This window comes from Syngnathus acus, chromosome 3 (genome assembly GCF_901709675.1).
Source record: "Syngnathus acus chromosome 3, fSynAcu1.2, whole genome shotgun sequence".
NCBI classification, from domain to species: domain Eukaryota; kingdom Metazoa; phylum Chordata; class Actinopteri; order Syngnathiformes; family Syngnathidae; genus Syngnathus; species Syngnathus acus.
Window position 1 is genome coordinate 7,712,211 of NC_051089.1, and position 13,021 is coordinate 7,725,231.

The 13,021-nt window shown below is 39.7% G+C and overlaps 4 protein-coding genes across 5 annotated transcripts in view; all 4 read left to right on the top strand.

Annotated features, from left to right (window-relative positions):
* The first annotated feature begins 29 nt into the window (after positions 1–29).
* mpc1 (mitochondrial pyruvate carrier 1) lies at positions 30–1,997 on the top strand. The gene is made up of 5 exons (XM_037247167.1): positions 30–226; positions 650–653; positions 836–932; positions 1,098–1,230; positions 1,423–1,997. Exons 1-5 carry the CDS (start codon positions 156–158, stop codon positions 1,442–1,444), a joined length of 327 nt encoding a protein of 108 aa, XP_037103062.1. The 5' UTR covers positions 30–155; the 3' UTR covers positions 1,445–1,997.
* A 607-nt stretch (positions 1,998–2,604) lies between these two features.
* On the top strand, positions 2,605–7,614 carry LOC119120354 (kinesin family binding protein). Its single transcript, XM_037247164.1, has 13 exons — positions 2,605–3,069; positions 3,494–3,592; positions 3,655–3,734; positions 3,820–3,878; positions 3,944–4,068; positions 4,200–4,293; positions 4,530–4,642; positions 4,742–4,891; positions 5,076–5,150; positions 5,303–5,465; positions 5,548–5,722; positions 5,896–6,081; positions 6,393–7,614. Exons 1-13 carry the CDS (start codon positions 2,614–2,616, stop codon positions 6,529–6,531), a joined length of 1,914 nt encoding a protein of 637 aa, XP_037103059.1. The 5' UTR covers positions 2,605–2,613; the 3' UTR covers positions 6,532–7,614.
* A 1,386-nt stretch (positions 7,615–9,000) lies between these two features.
* srgn (serglycin) lies at positions 9,001–12,769 on the top strand. Its single transcript, XM_037247135.1, has 4 exons — positions 9,001–9,168; positions 10,293–10,434; positions 12,020–12,207; positions 12,277–12,769. The coding sequence occupies exons 1-4, from the start codon at positions 9,114–9,116 to the stop codon at positions 12,384–12,386; spliced, it is 495 nt and encodes a 164-aa protein (XP_037103030.1). The 5' UTR covers positions 9,001–9,113; the 3' UTR covers positions 12,387–12,769.
* Positions 10,772–13,021, top strand: part of LOC119120331 (hexokinase-1-like) — a 30,131-nt gene continuing 27,881 nt past the window's right edge. Inside the window, exon 1 of one of the 2 annotated variants that reach the window (XM_037247124.1) lies at positions 10,772–10,789. The gene's annotated coding sequence lies outside the window, so the exon portion shown is untranslated. The remainder of the gene's footprint in view (positions 10,790–13,021) is intronic. The other variant, XM_037247127.1, reaches the window with a different exon arrangement.

Genomic DNA, 13,021 nt, shown 5'->3' on the forward strand with positions numbered 1-13,021 from the left:
GCCGTCAAGCAGTCCTTTTGCGACAGTGTCGTATTGAAAAAAAGTAGGATTTGTTTTTGGTTGGAAATTTGACCGGGCGTCCTTTAGCTCATCGCCCTTCAACTCACAGTTCACCATCTCTCGGCCATCATAGATCGTAAGCAAGCGTTAAAATCATGGCTGGAACGATTGCACGCAAAGCGATAGACCACGTGAAGAGCAAAGATTTTAGAGACTACTTGATGAGGTATGTAATTAAAACTGCTATGCTAATGTAGCCGCCTAGCTATTTATGTGTATGTCGCTCACAAGTGACAGCCAGCCAGCGATGTTTGCTGAGCTTTAGTAGTTACTATATACTATATTTCTATTTATTTCTAGCTACGCGGGGTTGCCTTGTTAAAATTGCAGAAGAGAACAATCTGTAACAGCTACACTTGTATCTTAAAGGGCCAAACTCAGATTTTAACGACATATTTCAGGAATGTTTATGTTACAACGGTGGTTGCAGGGAACATGAAAGAAAAAAAGAAATTGCAAGCAAGTACATGGAAAAACTACACTTTGTATTTGCTCACACACGTCAACACATGGCACATAGTTTGTGGAACCTCATTTAATTGACTCATTTGTTTTGTCTTCCATGTGCATATTGAAAAACAATCACCAGCACGGTAAGTCTTGTTTATTTTGTTATTATTATTATTTATTTATTATTTATTTCAACAGCAGTACTCCAATTATTATGAAAGTGACTCTTATTTGAGTCCTGCTTTGTAATCATGTGAGTGTATGACATGCTTACTTTTTTTTTTATTTTATTATTATTTTGTATTGTGTGTGTGCGTGCTTACAGCATTTCTGGGGTCCAATAGCAAACTGGGGTCTCCCTATAGCTGCCTTCAGTGACATGAAAAAGAGCCCCGAGATCATCAGTGGCAGGATGACCTTTGGTAAGACTCATGCACATCGTGCTGCATGGCTGACTTTTGTTATGGTTTCAAGTGGGAGCCGCTAGGGTAGAAAGCACTTGATTAACCGTGCTTGTAAAGTTTTGAATGGAATAACTTTTAACAAGGCAGTAATAAACCCTTTTCCTGTTCTTGTGTTCTTCTCAGCTCTGTGTTGTTACTCGCTGCTCTTCATGCGTTTTGCATACAAGGTGCAACCACGTAACTGGCTGCTCTTTGCCTGCCATATGACCAACGAGTCAGCACAGCTAGTGCAGGGTGCTCGCCTCATCAAGTTCAAGTAAGCCCATTTTGTTTTTAAGTGACCTTTTTGACATTAACAAAATATTTGAAAAATCTTTTGGAATTCTGCTGTTGTTGGGAAAACCATACAAGTTCACATAATAAATCTGCTCGTGATGCTCTATTCTAATGTAGTCTATCGTAATAATTGGTACATGCAAATATTCTCTCTGTTTTTGTATCGTTTCAGCATGGAGAAGAAGACATCTTAGTGATGAAACAAAGCGTTCCCTATTCACCACACTGACAAAAGAAGCTACACGAACGTGTGCATTTGTCTCATCACTGAAGCAGTGGCTGTGATTTCTGCCCCTCTTAACAATGATTGATCACCCATATGAAATTATTTGCCACATTTTACAAAACGAGAGAGTATTTTATTCTTTAATTTATATTTGCATGAGTCACTGTGGGTGAATGCACTTAGCACTCTCGATCAGATGGTTACAGTGTGACATCATTTTAATTTGTATTCTTTTTTCAACATCTTGTTGAAAATGTTTTCCTGCAAACTTTGCAGTTTGAAATTGGGCGATTTTAGGGTTAAATTTGACAGGAGGAAGACACAGAGCAATAGAGACTGTTACGCTTGAAATGAAAAGAAAATATTCGGTCGAATGTGGCAAAATGGTGATGCTGACTGGATGTGATTATTTGGCTAGCAAATATGCAAACCAACTGTATACTGTGTGTTATATTGTGTCTTTCCAAATCAAAATGTCCCTTGTTAATTATGTAAAAATAAACTGGCTAAAGCCAACTCAACCTTACTTTACCAAGCGATTTATTAGCCTTTTGGTGGATTGTATTTCATTATGGTTTATGTTCAATTTACTGGTCTGAAATAGTTTTTAATTGTTATTAGGTTCAATTGCAAGTTTTACCTGAATATCATTTTAATGTTTTGTGCGTGGCGTATCATACATTAACAAAAAAAAATCTTAAGAGCACACCACCATAAAATAAATGTTACTGAATTGTGTATGACAAAAACAAAAATCTCATCTAAATTATTTTACTCACAAAACTTATATAATGTAAAATTAATGGAAACTGGATAAGTCCAATTCACCTGTGAAGATTATAGTGCATTTTAGATTCACCCTGAAATTTCAGAGGCCTGTTCCATGGTTTAATAATAGTTAGGAAACACAACACATAAGTACAGATACTATTATTATCAATTCTAATACACTGAAATGAACGCGGGATCCATTTGTCTAGCTTAACGCTCAAGCTGGCAATGAAAATGAAATGTTCCATCATGTGAGGAAAGGAAAATGACGTACAAAGCTCTATTTAAGAATGCGTAGCTCCTTTCCGCTTTCCACCAGTAGGTGTCAGTGCAGTCACTTTCACGCACCAAAACAAGAAAACAAACATGGCGTCCCTCTGCAGCGACGAGTGGATAGCAATCTGCGATAAATTTACCAACGCCCAAAACTTGACTGAAGTAAAATCCCGAACCGACCCAGAAAATGACCCCTATCGCTCCAAGTACAAAGCCAGAGACCTCCTCCGGGAGATCCATTGCTCGCTGAAGAGTTTCGATGCCGGTGATGGGGAGGAAGACGTCGGGGCGCAGGGCGGTGACCAACCTCCGACCGAGCTGCCGGTGGACGGTCAGCTCGAGGGAATGTTCGAGCGGGGCTCCAGCGGCGACTCGCCATCCGGACAAAGGACGGCGAGGCTCTCGGCTGTGGAATATTACCTGGGCGTGAACCATGTGGACACGGAGGAGCTGTCGGCTGGCCAAGAGCACCTAACGAACTGCATGAAACTGCTGGAGAAATGCAGAGTGTCGAACGAAAATGTGTCTTTATTCATCCATGTCCGGGTAAATAGCTCTCCTGGAAAGATGCCAGTTGTGTGCCGTTATTTATTGCATGAAATCGTATTATTATATTCCAATCTCTTAATTGAGTAGCTGGCTAATTGCTTCAAATACGTGGATGTAAATATTAGGTTTCTTGTCCAATTTGATTTCAGCTTCTGTGTTGCCATCTGATAATCACTATTGTTGCCTTAGCAACAAGTCTGCTTCTTTAAAATTCCCCTCATGTTTATTGTAATGTTAAAGATTTCAGTCAACCCCCCCGCCCCCCAAAATAAAGGTACATCAACCATAAAACTGAAAACTGTGATAGTCAAAACCCAAAAGTAAATGTGTCATTCCAGTAGTAGAGATGATGATTTCTGCTAACCTGATTCATGATTAGGTTAGGATAATCAACCACTCATTTGTTTTTGTGCGATTCCAGAACCAACTGGGTATCCTCTGGGCAGGTCGGGGGGAAACTGAGACTGCACAGGGATTCCTGGAAATGGCCGAAGCAATCTACCTGCGTTATATGAAGGAGGTAAAGTTGTTTGTATTTCCGCCATGACAGCAGTTTAAATCAAATGAAATAAAAAATTACAGGATGGAAGTCCTCCCACTGATCTGGTGGAGTATTTTACTACCAACGAGAAGCTGCTGACACATCAGGAAAAGAACAAAAAGTAGGTCTTTTTTTTTGTATCCTAAATTAATTATTTTCTTTTTTTTTTTCCTTTCAGTTCTTATATTCAGCTCTTCTTTTACCAGGTTCGAATTGGCCTACACACACACAATGTATTACCTTGCTCAGGTCTATCAAAACCTTGGTGAGTCTGCATTTTTTGTCTAAAATGATTTTGTGTGGTGGAAAGTAACGCAAGTGTCTTGCCAGGTCAAACGGAGCGAGCTGCCACTTATTGCCACAGCACCCTGCAGAGACAGCTGCAGTTAGGTCAGTTCAATCCAATCGAGTGGGCTCTCAATGCCGCTACGCTGTCACAGTATTACATCACAAAGGTGAGGCCCCCCCGTGAATATAACTTATCTTATAAACACACATTTGTGATTGTTTTGTGTGATCTGCAGTGTGCACATAATTGTCAGCTTGTCAGTGCGAGTCACAAGGTTTGTGTGTGCTATACCCTCAGGGGCGATACATGGAGAGTAGACACTGCCTCTCAGCAGCCACCGTTATATCTGGTTTAGCAGGAGATGTTCCCTCGGAGGCTGCCGCGCAAGAGAGTGAGTGTTTGTGTTTCTTCCTCGGGTCAGAGCATATTAGCAGCACACAAGCTGTTTTGTTCGGAGTCGTCTGAGTCATGGGAGATGGTAAAGTGGCGTTATCACCTGACCCACTATTATGCACATATGCATTCTTTTTTTTTTACGTCATCTATAAATGACATTTAACTCAATTACTCTTAGTAACTTATGATCAGCACATTTCAAATCGAAATAAATGGATCTACTCTTCACAGGTGAGGTAGAGAGCGAGCGTCGGGATCAGCTGAGGCAAAAGCGAGCCGAGATTGCAAGATGCTGGATCAAATACAGTCTCATTCTCCTTGAAGATGCCAAGAAAGCGCTGGAGGTGATGAAGTCTCTTGCCTTCTTGTGTGTAGACTAAATTATGACGATTATTTCTGCAACATCCTTCTCTTTGTGTGTGGTTGCGCTTCTTTGTGAGCAGGACAACATTGGGGAGCTGGATACTGATCTTCAGGAGGAGTTGAAGAGGAAGAGGAGGCTTGAGGTGGAGGAAGAAGAAAAGGGCAGGAAGAGCGCTCAGTTGTTTGGCTCCGAGGACACTTTTGATTCCATCGCAAGCATGGAGGAGAAGGTCTCTGCGTGCATATGTTGTCGTTTTACGTTTCAATCTTGGTGATAATATTCTACCATAATATTTACCTTTGTTATATTTGTGTCGAACATACAAAAAGATTCATTCGTCTTCTTAATCTCAGTTAAATAAGAACAAAATATTTCACTGAAAATGATCATATTGTGCCGATTGGGATTTCCAGGTGAGCTGCTTGCTCCCACTGGACTTCACCGAGGCCAGGAATGTATTTTTGGTGGGACAGAACTATGTCACACAGGTACTGCAAGGTCATCATGCACTCACAATGCAATACTCATCTATTGTCTTTGATAGACTAATGAAAACTATGAATGCAAATGGAGCCAAGTGTGTTGTACAGTAAGTTGAATGTAATTTGTGTTTTCATTTGTGTTTGCGCTTTCCTCCCAGGCTAAGGAGTACTTTCAGATGGACGGCTATGTGACGGACCATGTTGAGATCCTACAGGATCACAGCTCACTCTTCCGGGCTCTGGCCTTCTTTGAGGAGGACGTGGAGAGACGCTGCAAGATGCACAAACGGCGTGTTGATATGCTGGAGACCATCTGTCTCGGTACCCTTGTCACCCGAGTTGCATTTCCTGTACCTTTTTTGACCCGGTTTTGAAATGAATGCATGCGCCCGCCTCTCCATAGAACTGAACGCCCAGTACTACCTCATGATCCGCAGACAGTTGATGTTTGAGCTGGCCGAGATCTACAACGAAATGATGGACTTGAAGCTGACTCTGGCGAACAGATTGGCTGACACACAGTCTCTTGATAGCCACAACATAAAGAAATTCAACAGTCTATGCATTGCCTCCAACAAGTGAGTGTGTGTTTAAATATGAGCAGGTTTGCAGCAGTTTTCAACTTTATTTTATATTTATAAGGATCATTTAGGATAATAAGTGAGTGGGACAGATTTGATCATAGTTTATGATTTAAAATAGGAGGGGTGTAAATGATTGACTCAGTAACTTTGAATCTCCTCCTCTCCAGGTACTACCAGATGTTCCTGGATTCTCTGCGCTCTCCAGAGGGGAAATTTCCCGAGCACATGGAGACGGAGGTGATCAGACCGGCCCTGGTGGCCCGCTTCCGAATGGCCCGAATGCACAGCCGCATGATTTGCTCTCTCCCGAGTACACAGCTGGACAACCTCAACAACTCACTGGAAAACTACAAGTATGTCGATACGGAGCTTCATTCGGTAAATCCGCACAATTCAATGGGCGACCAATAAGGTAGCTGCAGTTGAATCTTAGCGTTTACAAAGAGGAGTACAAATTGTCATTGGAAACCACAAATTCACAATGTGTCCTTTTTGTCGACTCAAAACTAAGCATTAGTAGTCTCAAATTTCGATCCTGACCACTTTTATTGTCTTTCTTCAGATTGTGCTAGTAATGATCCTTTTTTTTCCAGTGAGTCATGGATGAAGCATACGTCCCAAAATTCCAGATAATTCTGAAGAGTTTATACCCCTTGTCTTCCAGATACGTTGTAGAGTACTGTGAGGCCCACCCCGAAGCCGCTGCCATTGTGGAGACGGAGCTGGAATTGAGTAAGGAGATGGTCGGCCTGCTTCCTCTTAAAATAAACCGCCTCAAAGCGAGGATGGCCGCTAACAACTAAATTTGGGGCAATTCAGAATTTGAATTGATCATTTATCGTTCGTGACGTCTGTGCATGCTATGTGCAGTTCAGTGAATGATCACATGCAAAAAAAAACACATTTATTCCCATCTTCATAACCTTGCGCACATGTACTACCTTGAAAGCCATTCTTACTTTTCTGGGCTTGCCATTGGCCCGGCAGTATGCTGGGCGGGATAAGGCCTGGTGAGCTGCACGAGAAATCTGATCTTAAAATGAGCTAATTCCACCATGGAAATTGAAAAATAAAAAACAATACATGACCCTTTTAATATCAACTGTAGGCTAACATTTACATATCATGAAAAGACACATCTTAACAGCGCCTTGTATATAACGAAATGTATTTAAGACTCATTTTGTCGTCACAGTTAACAAATATAAAAATAAAACCACTAGACTAATTAGTCAGTTGGACGATCTTATCAATAATCAAGCAGTATTTTGCCAATTAAACACAGATCTAGTCTTTCTTTCCCATAAGACAGCTGTGCCGTGTTGGAAACACTCAGAATGATGTCCTTACCCTTTTTGTCCGTTAGAGGGCGCGCTGACTCCAGTCAGTCCAATAAACATCTCTTCTGAGACAGTGAGGTGTTGTGCTAAATATTTTGGCATCACGAATTAGTGCCGCAGAAACTTTAGCAGCTTCTGCTTCTCACTGTCAACAGCAAGCAAAACACTATATACTAACATTTCCTGAACATTTGACCTGTTTACAATAAGTCATCCTTTAGTGTTTAATTTTGCAACAGAAAGGAATTTTTAAACAAAAAGCATTAAACTAAAAAGCCCATGAATCAGTTAATCATTTTCTTTCTGGCAAATAATGTAATTTGTGTTGGCCTTAGAAAATTCACATCATTCAGGGTCTAGTCATGATGAATGAATTAACGTGACCTTAATGTGCTCTTTCACTTTCACTGCCTCTTGAGGGTCAAACACTTAAAATAGTTGAAGGCCTTCCTACATTTTGCCTTGTAAAACCTCAGTGTGTCCCTCCCCATCCTAATGTTCATGTAAATAATGTATGCAATGATAATAAATGATACATGCAATTAACATGGGTCTTTAATGATCTTCTGAACGCAGCCATTTTCTGTGGGGGAAGTGAAACTTTGCTGTTTGCATGTGCAGGTGAAGGTTAACCATCACACCATCATTTGAGCTGAAAGGTCCCTTGCTGACTTTATCACTAATATCACTCATATTACTCAAGGTTTCTCTCTCTCTATATATATATTTCGTCAGCGGAATGGATTGCAAGAGACGCATGATCTGACCGCAAGACCTTTGACTCAGTTCACGGTGCTTCCTCTTTAAGATTAATTTGATAAATTGAGATTTTGTGACAGTTATGGCTTGTAACATAGCCACAATATAACTAAATTATCTTCATGTAAAAACAAAAACACCAGACTGAGTCAAAGTCAACTGGTGATGTTTCATCCTGCTGATGGTGGAAAAAAAGACTCAACCTCCCACATGAAATGGCAAATGAGTATAAACTATTAAAACATCAGCCTGTGTGACAACTGCTAAGTATGTTTAAACTTCTTGACTATTGTGAGGAAGCAGCAGCTGCATGTGGTGCTTGTTGAAAAGTCATTTTAGGTTCATTCCCAACATCTAGCGGTTATTTCGTCATCAATGAGTAGCGGTTTAACCCTTTAAAGCTGTGACATTACTTCATGTGTGTTACTGATAGAAGACAACGTGCCATTTCCAGATTGATGTTACCACTTCCTGCAACTTGATGTTGATGTGTCAGCTGAGACAAATTCTCGATTGACTGATGAATGGTAACATGCGTTGACAGAGACTTGGAAGTATGGAGGATCAAGAATGTTTTTTTTTTACCTGTCTGAGTTGGATTAATTGATTTATTTAGAAGAAATGAAAACAGCAATTCTCAAAGTACGGTGGAAAAATATGATAAAGGGAAACAGTTTTTTTTTTGTAAAATTGTTTTACTCTGTTGCAAATGTCTGCAAATGTGTTTTGCTTTTTGGAAAATTATACTTGGGTCCTGAAACATTTCAGAGTAACAGTTTAGTATTGCCTTTTTTACACTCACATTTGAAGCAGAACAACTGTAGACATTAAGAGGTTCACCTTTTAACTAGAAGTGTCAATTAATTCTCTCCCACTTTAATAATTGAATAATAGTTTAGAGACATTTTTTAACTTTGTTTTCTATATTTGTTTTGTGCTTGTCAACATAGTCAGTACAGATTACAAACTCTTTATCTCCTCTTCCCTCCCAGTATTGCAACTATCTGGCAATTTAAGCCTTAATCTAACCAAATTCTTTCTTGTGGTATTTCCTTTTATGCAGTTAGATTCAGATAACATCTTGTTGATTTGAGAAGGTTTCCACTGAAGATGCTAAGTATTTTTTTTTTTAACACCAGAACACTTTAGGAAGCCATGACGCAGTCAGAGGGTTGAGCTTATTCTGGGGGAGTGTGTGTATGTGTGTGTCAGACATTTGAACTCCGTCTCCAGGCCTGGAAAGAAGTATTTTTGTTCTCTTTTATTGTTGTGGCTTGAAACAGGGAATGGCTTGGGTCCTCTTCATCGCGACCTGCTGCCTCATTGGCCTACACGCAGAAGGTAATTTGGAATTTGTTGAGATGTCAGTGGAGGCTTTTATTTCTGACAGAAAAATCGGATTACCAGGTAGTTTGCTGGTACAAGACAGCGTCCTCTTGCGAGTGTCTGTAGCTGACATGTTAAAATGAGCAATTATCACTCACAGGACGAAAAAAAGAAAATACACAAGTGCCTCTTGCCTTTTTGCAATTTACGAATACAATTGCCGTCCATTTTTGTGTAAAAAAACTCAAAATAATCAGCACGATCTCTAAATTTGATTCTCCCCTGATACAGGATGGCCCTTTGCATTTGAAACTTGAGAAATGTCAATTCAATATTTGAAGTTTTCAGACATCTTCATGTTTCAGATACCCTAAAAAGACATCTTTTTTTTTTCCTTTCACAGCCCACCATAAAGCCATTGCAGCATTTTTTTTTTTTAAAGACCACTTGCAAAATCCTAATCATATTTTGGTGGTGTTTTTTTTTGTGGATGATAGTTATATAATACATAAATGAATTAATCAAAGGCATCCCAAATGTTTGTACATGTAGTTTGAGTATTTTTGTCACGTCAGCGTTCCATTCTGATTCATGTTTATTGTAATTCCGGACTTTATTATTCATTTTATGCTCAGTTTATGTTGGAACGCGGCTCTACCATTTGTGTTTACTAAGTTTTGTTCCTGGCGATAAACCGAATTGGAAATGAATATGTTTGCGAAAGGCCGATAAACTAAAAAGATAAAAGGTTTTACTGCTCGTCGTGGGTGTTCCAACAAAAATTCTTCATCCAGGCACCCTCAGGAGATACATAATCATGACATGTTATGTTTTTTATCTCAACTCTCAATTGGAAAGAACAAAAGATTTTCCACATATTTCAGTCAGAAATAAACCTCAGTGTTTTGGCGTAATTGTGATGCTGCTTTTCATTAGTAAACAAAAGAGCTAATTTATTTAATTGACTTCAAAAAATACAGACAAGCCACATTGTATTGAGAAAACACCATGTCGCCATAACTTCCTCCCAACAAATGTTACTTTACCATGTTGCAGAGTACTGTTGTAATCTCCTAAAAATCTCCAAGTTGCATTAAGTAAAAAAAAAAACATTGAACATCTAATCCTGTTTTTATTAGGAGCGCCCAGAACTGCCGTGTATAAGTTTGTCAGGTGTCGGCCTGAGGGTGATCTTACCAACTGCGTGACTCAACAAAGTCCACAGATGGAGTGGAGTCCAGACCTGCCGACCAAACTTCCTCCTTCTAGTGCAGAGTACCTGTAAGTAGTCAGGGGTTATTATTGTACAAAAATATTTGTAATTCGTGGTGGGCTAGAAATCCACTGTATCATAGTGAGACTTTTGTAACATTTTGGTGAACAGAGGGGCAAAATATTTGGTACGAGGTTAATGCTAAGTCACTGCTAACACTCAATGCACAATAGTGGTGAAAGTCTTCTTAATTTGTGTCATGATAGTATTGTATTGCCCCCCCTAGTGGCCAAGTTGTACACACCAGATGTTGCAACAAATTAATCATAAAGCAAAACTGTTTAGTTCCTTCTTCTTCCTTTATGAAACAGAGTTGTTATTGAACAAAACTGTGTGTGTGTCTGTGTGTGTGTGTGTGTGTGTGTCATTTCCCCTTTTGGATTTTTCTGAAATGACGCAGATAACATCAGTTCATCACCTCAAAGGAAACGATGACACTTAGAATACATCAAATCACATTTCATCTCGCTGCTTCTGTGTTGAAATCACTGAAGAGCGTACTCAAATCTGTCATGGAAAATGTATTTTCCTATTTTAGGCCTAGTTCATGGTCTATTTCGAGGTCAGCTATTGGGGGAAGATGGTAATGTGCGGTAAACAGGTTTCAATAATTTCCACTCGAAATTCTTACAAGATGTTTTCTGACTCGATGCCCCGTACGATGGGGCTTTTTTTTCTGAAACACAAAGCGACAAAACTCACATTTGTTCGCTCGCCCTGAACAGGAAGCCAAAGGGAAGCATCGACAGGAAGTAGACTGTGACGCAGGGTAGGCTGCCGTTTCTGGTCTATTGTCAAGTATGAGTGAATGCGGCACACTCCATCAAATTGAGTTTGATTAAAGTGGCAGCATTTTGTAAAGAACAAAAGGGGTCAATTGACGGAGTGCCAGTTTAAAGTCTGGTGTTAGGAAATATGAATAACAAGATCACACGCAATTTTGATGACTTGCTGTATGAACAGTGTTGGGAACGTCGGTTTAAAAAAGTACTTCGTTGTAGTTACTTGATCCAAAAAGTAACTGCGTTAGCGTTTGAATTGAATTAATTTATAATAAAGTAACTAGTTACCAGAGAAAGCAACTATTTGCGTTACTGTAAAAGAAGTTGCTATATGTCAAAGAATTTGGATATGGAATTTGAACAAAAGTAAACATTTCAACAACATAAAGTGTGTTTAACTCTGTAGTCTTAATTCAATAAATCAAACTCACAACCTCAGATAGACATTCTGTACTTCAAGTATTTCCTTCCAAAGTACTTTTAACTTGTTTACTGCTTTACTGAAGTCTTTGAAAGATGCTCCAGTCAAGTACAACAATTCATATGCCTCAAAATGAAACAGAATTACCTTGAATAAAAATTGGAACATAACCTTGACTTCAACAAGTATTCATGTGAAAGATACATTGTTTTGCTATTCATTTCTGCACATAATGTAACATTATAAAAAAAATTAGCCTACTCGAGCTCTGTATTGAGGACACGTGATGAGTGAGAATCTAAATTCAACTATTGCTCCTTTCGAATAATTTGATCAAGCATTCTAAAAAGACCAAACTGTCTGACATTTGACTATCATTGTTTATTCCAGTGATGCCCAGCCAGTGGATGAGGAAGAAGGTTCAGCAAGCACGAGCGAGTCCTTTGAGGTTGAACAACCTGAGGACGGTTCTGGTTACGAGGGTTCTGCTGGTCCATTTTGGATGGACTACACCTTGGATAGGAATATCGAACAGGAGATTGGCTCCGGCGAGTCCTTGACAGACACGGAGCAATACGGTGAGTGAATGCAACCTCTCGCCATCTGTGTACTTGACTCGAGCTGATTTCTGACTTGTCTCCTTCTAGCTGGCCGAAAAGACTCAGCGGCCTTCAGGCGGTTCCTCGGCAGTTCGTGGCAGGACCAAAACCAAGCTGCTGAGCGGGAGGAGTTGGAGGAGCCTTATCTTCAGTTGTAGAGTTGACAAACTGCTTTTCTTTTCACACTTTTATGTCAAACTAAAAATCACCTGATGGCCACAAACATATTTATACTGCTTTTGACTGCAGCTGTGCTTTCTGTAAACAAAGAAGTATACGTAATATAATTTCTGTTCCAATTAACATTTTTAATAAGCTTGTTGAACACATAACATATTCTTTAAGGCTTTAGTCACTTTAAATTCATACCCAGAAAGGATTGTGTAATACTTTTAAGGGAATTTACGCTGCGCAAGACTTAACATGATAATTGGCCAATCCCCTCAGGATAAAGATGGGCATTGAGTCATATTCAAAGTATGTATTTTGGGCATAACACTTTGCGTTTTAAAGCAGGATTAAATCTTAACAAGAGTTTGTATCATCGGTTGTCATATCTGCTCCCCCTATATTATATTAGCTATAGAGTTTCTATATTGTTTATATTGCTGAACTGGAGCTGACTTTGGGCGAGAGGCTTGGCACACCCTGGACTGGTCGCCAATCAATCACAACACACATTTATGGGCAATTTAACAATTTAAATGAACCCTCACATTTTCGCACATTAAGTACCCGGATGAAACCAAACCAGACAAAGGGAGAACATGTCATGCAAACCCCATACAGGAAG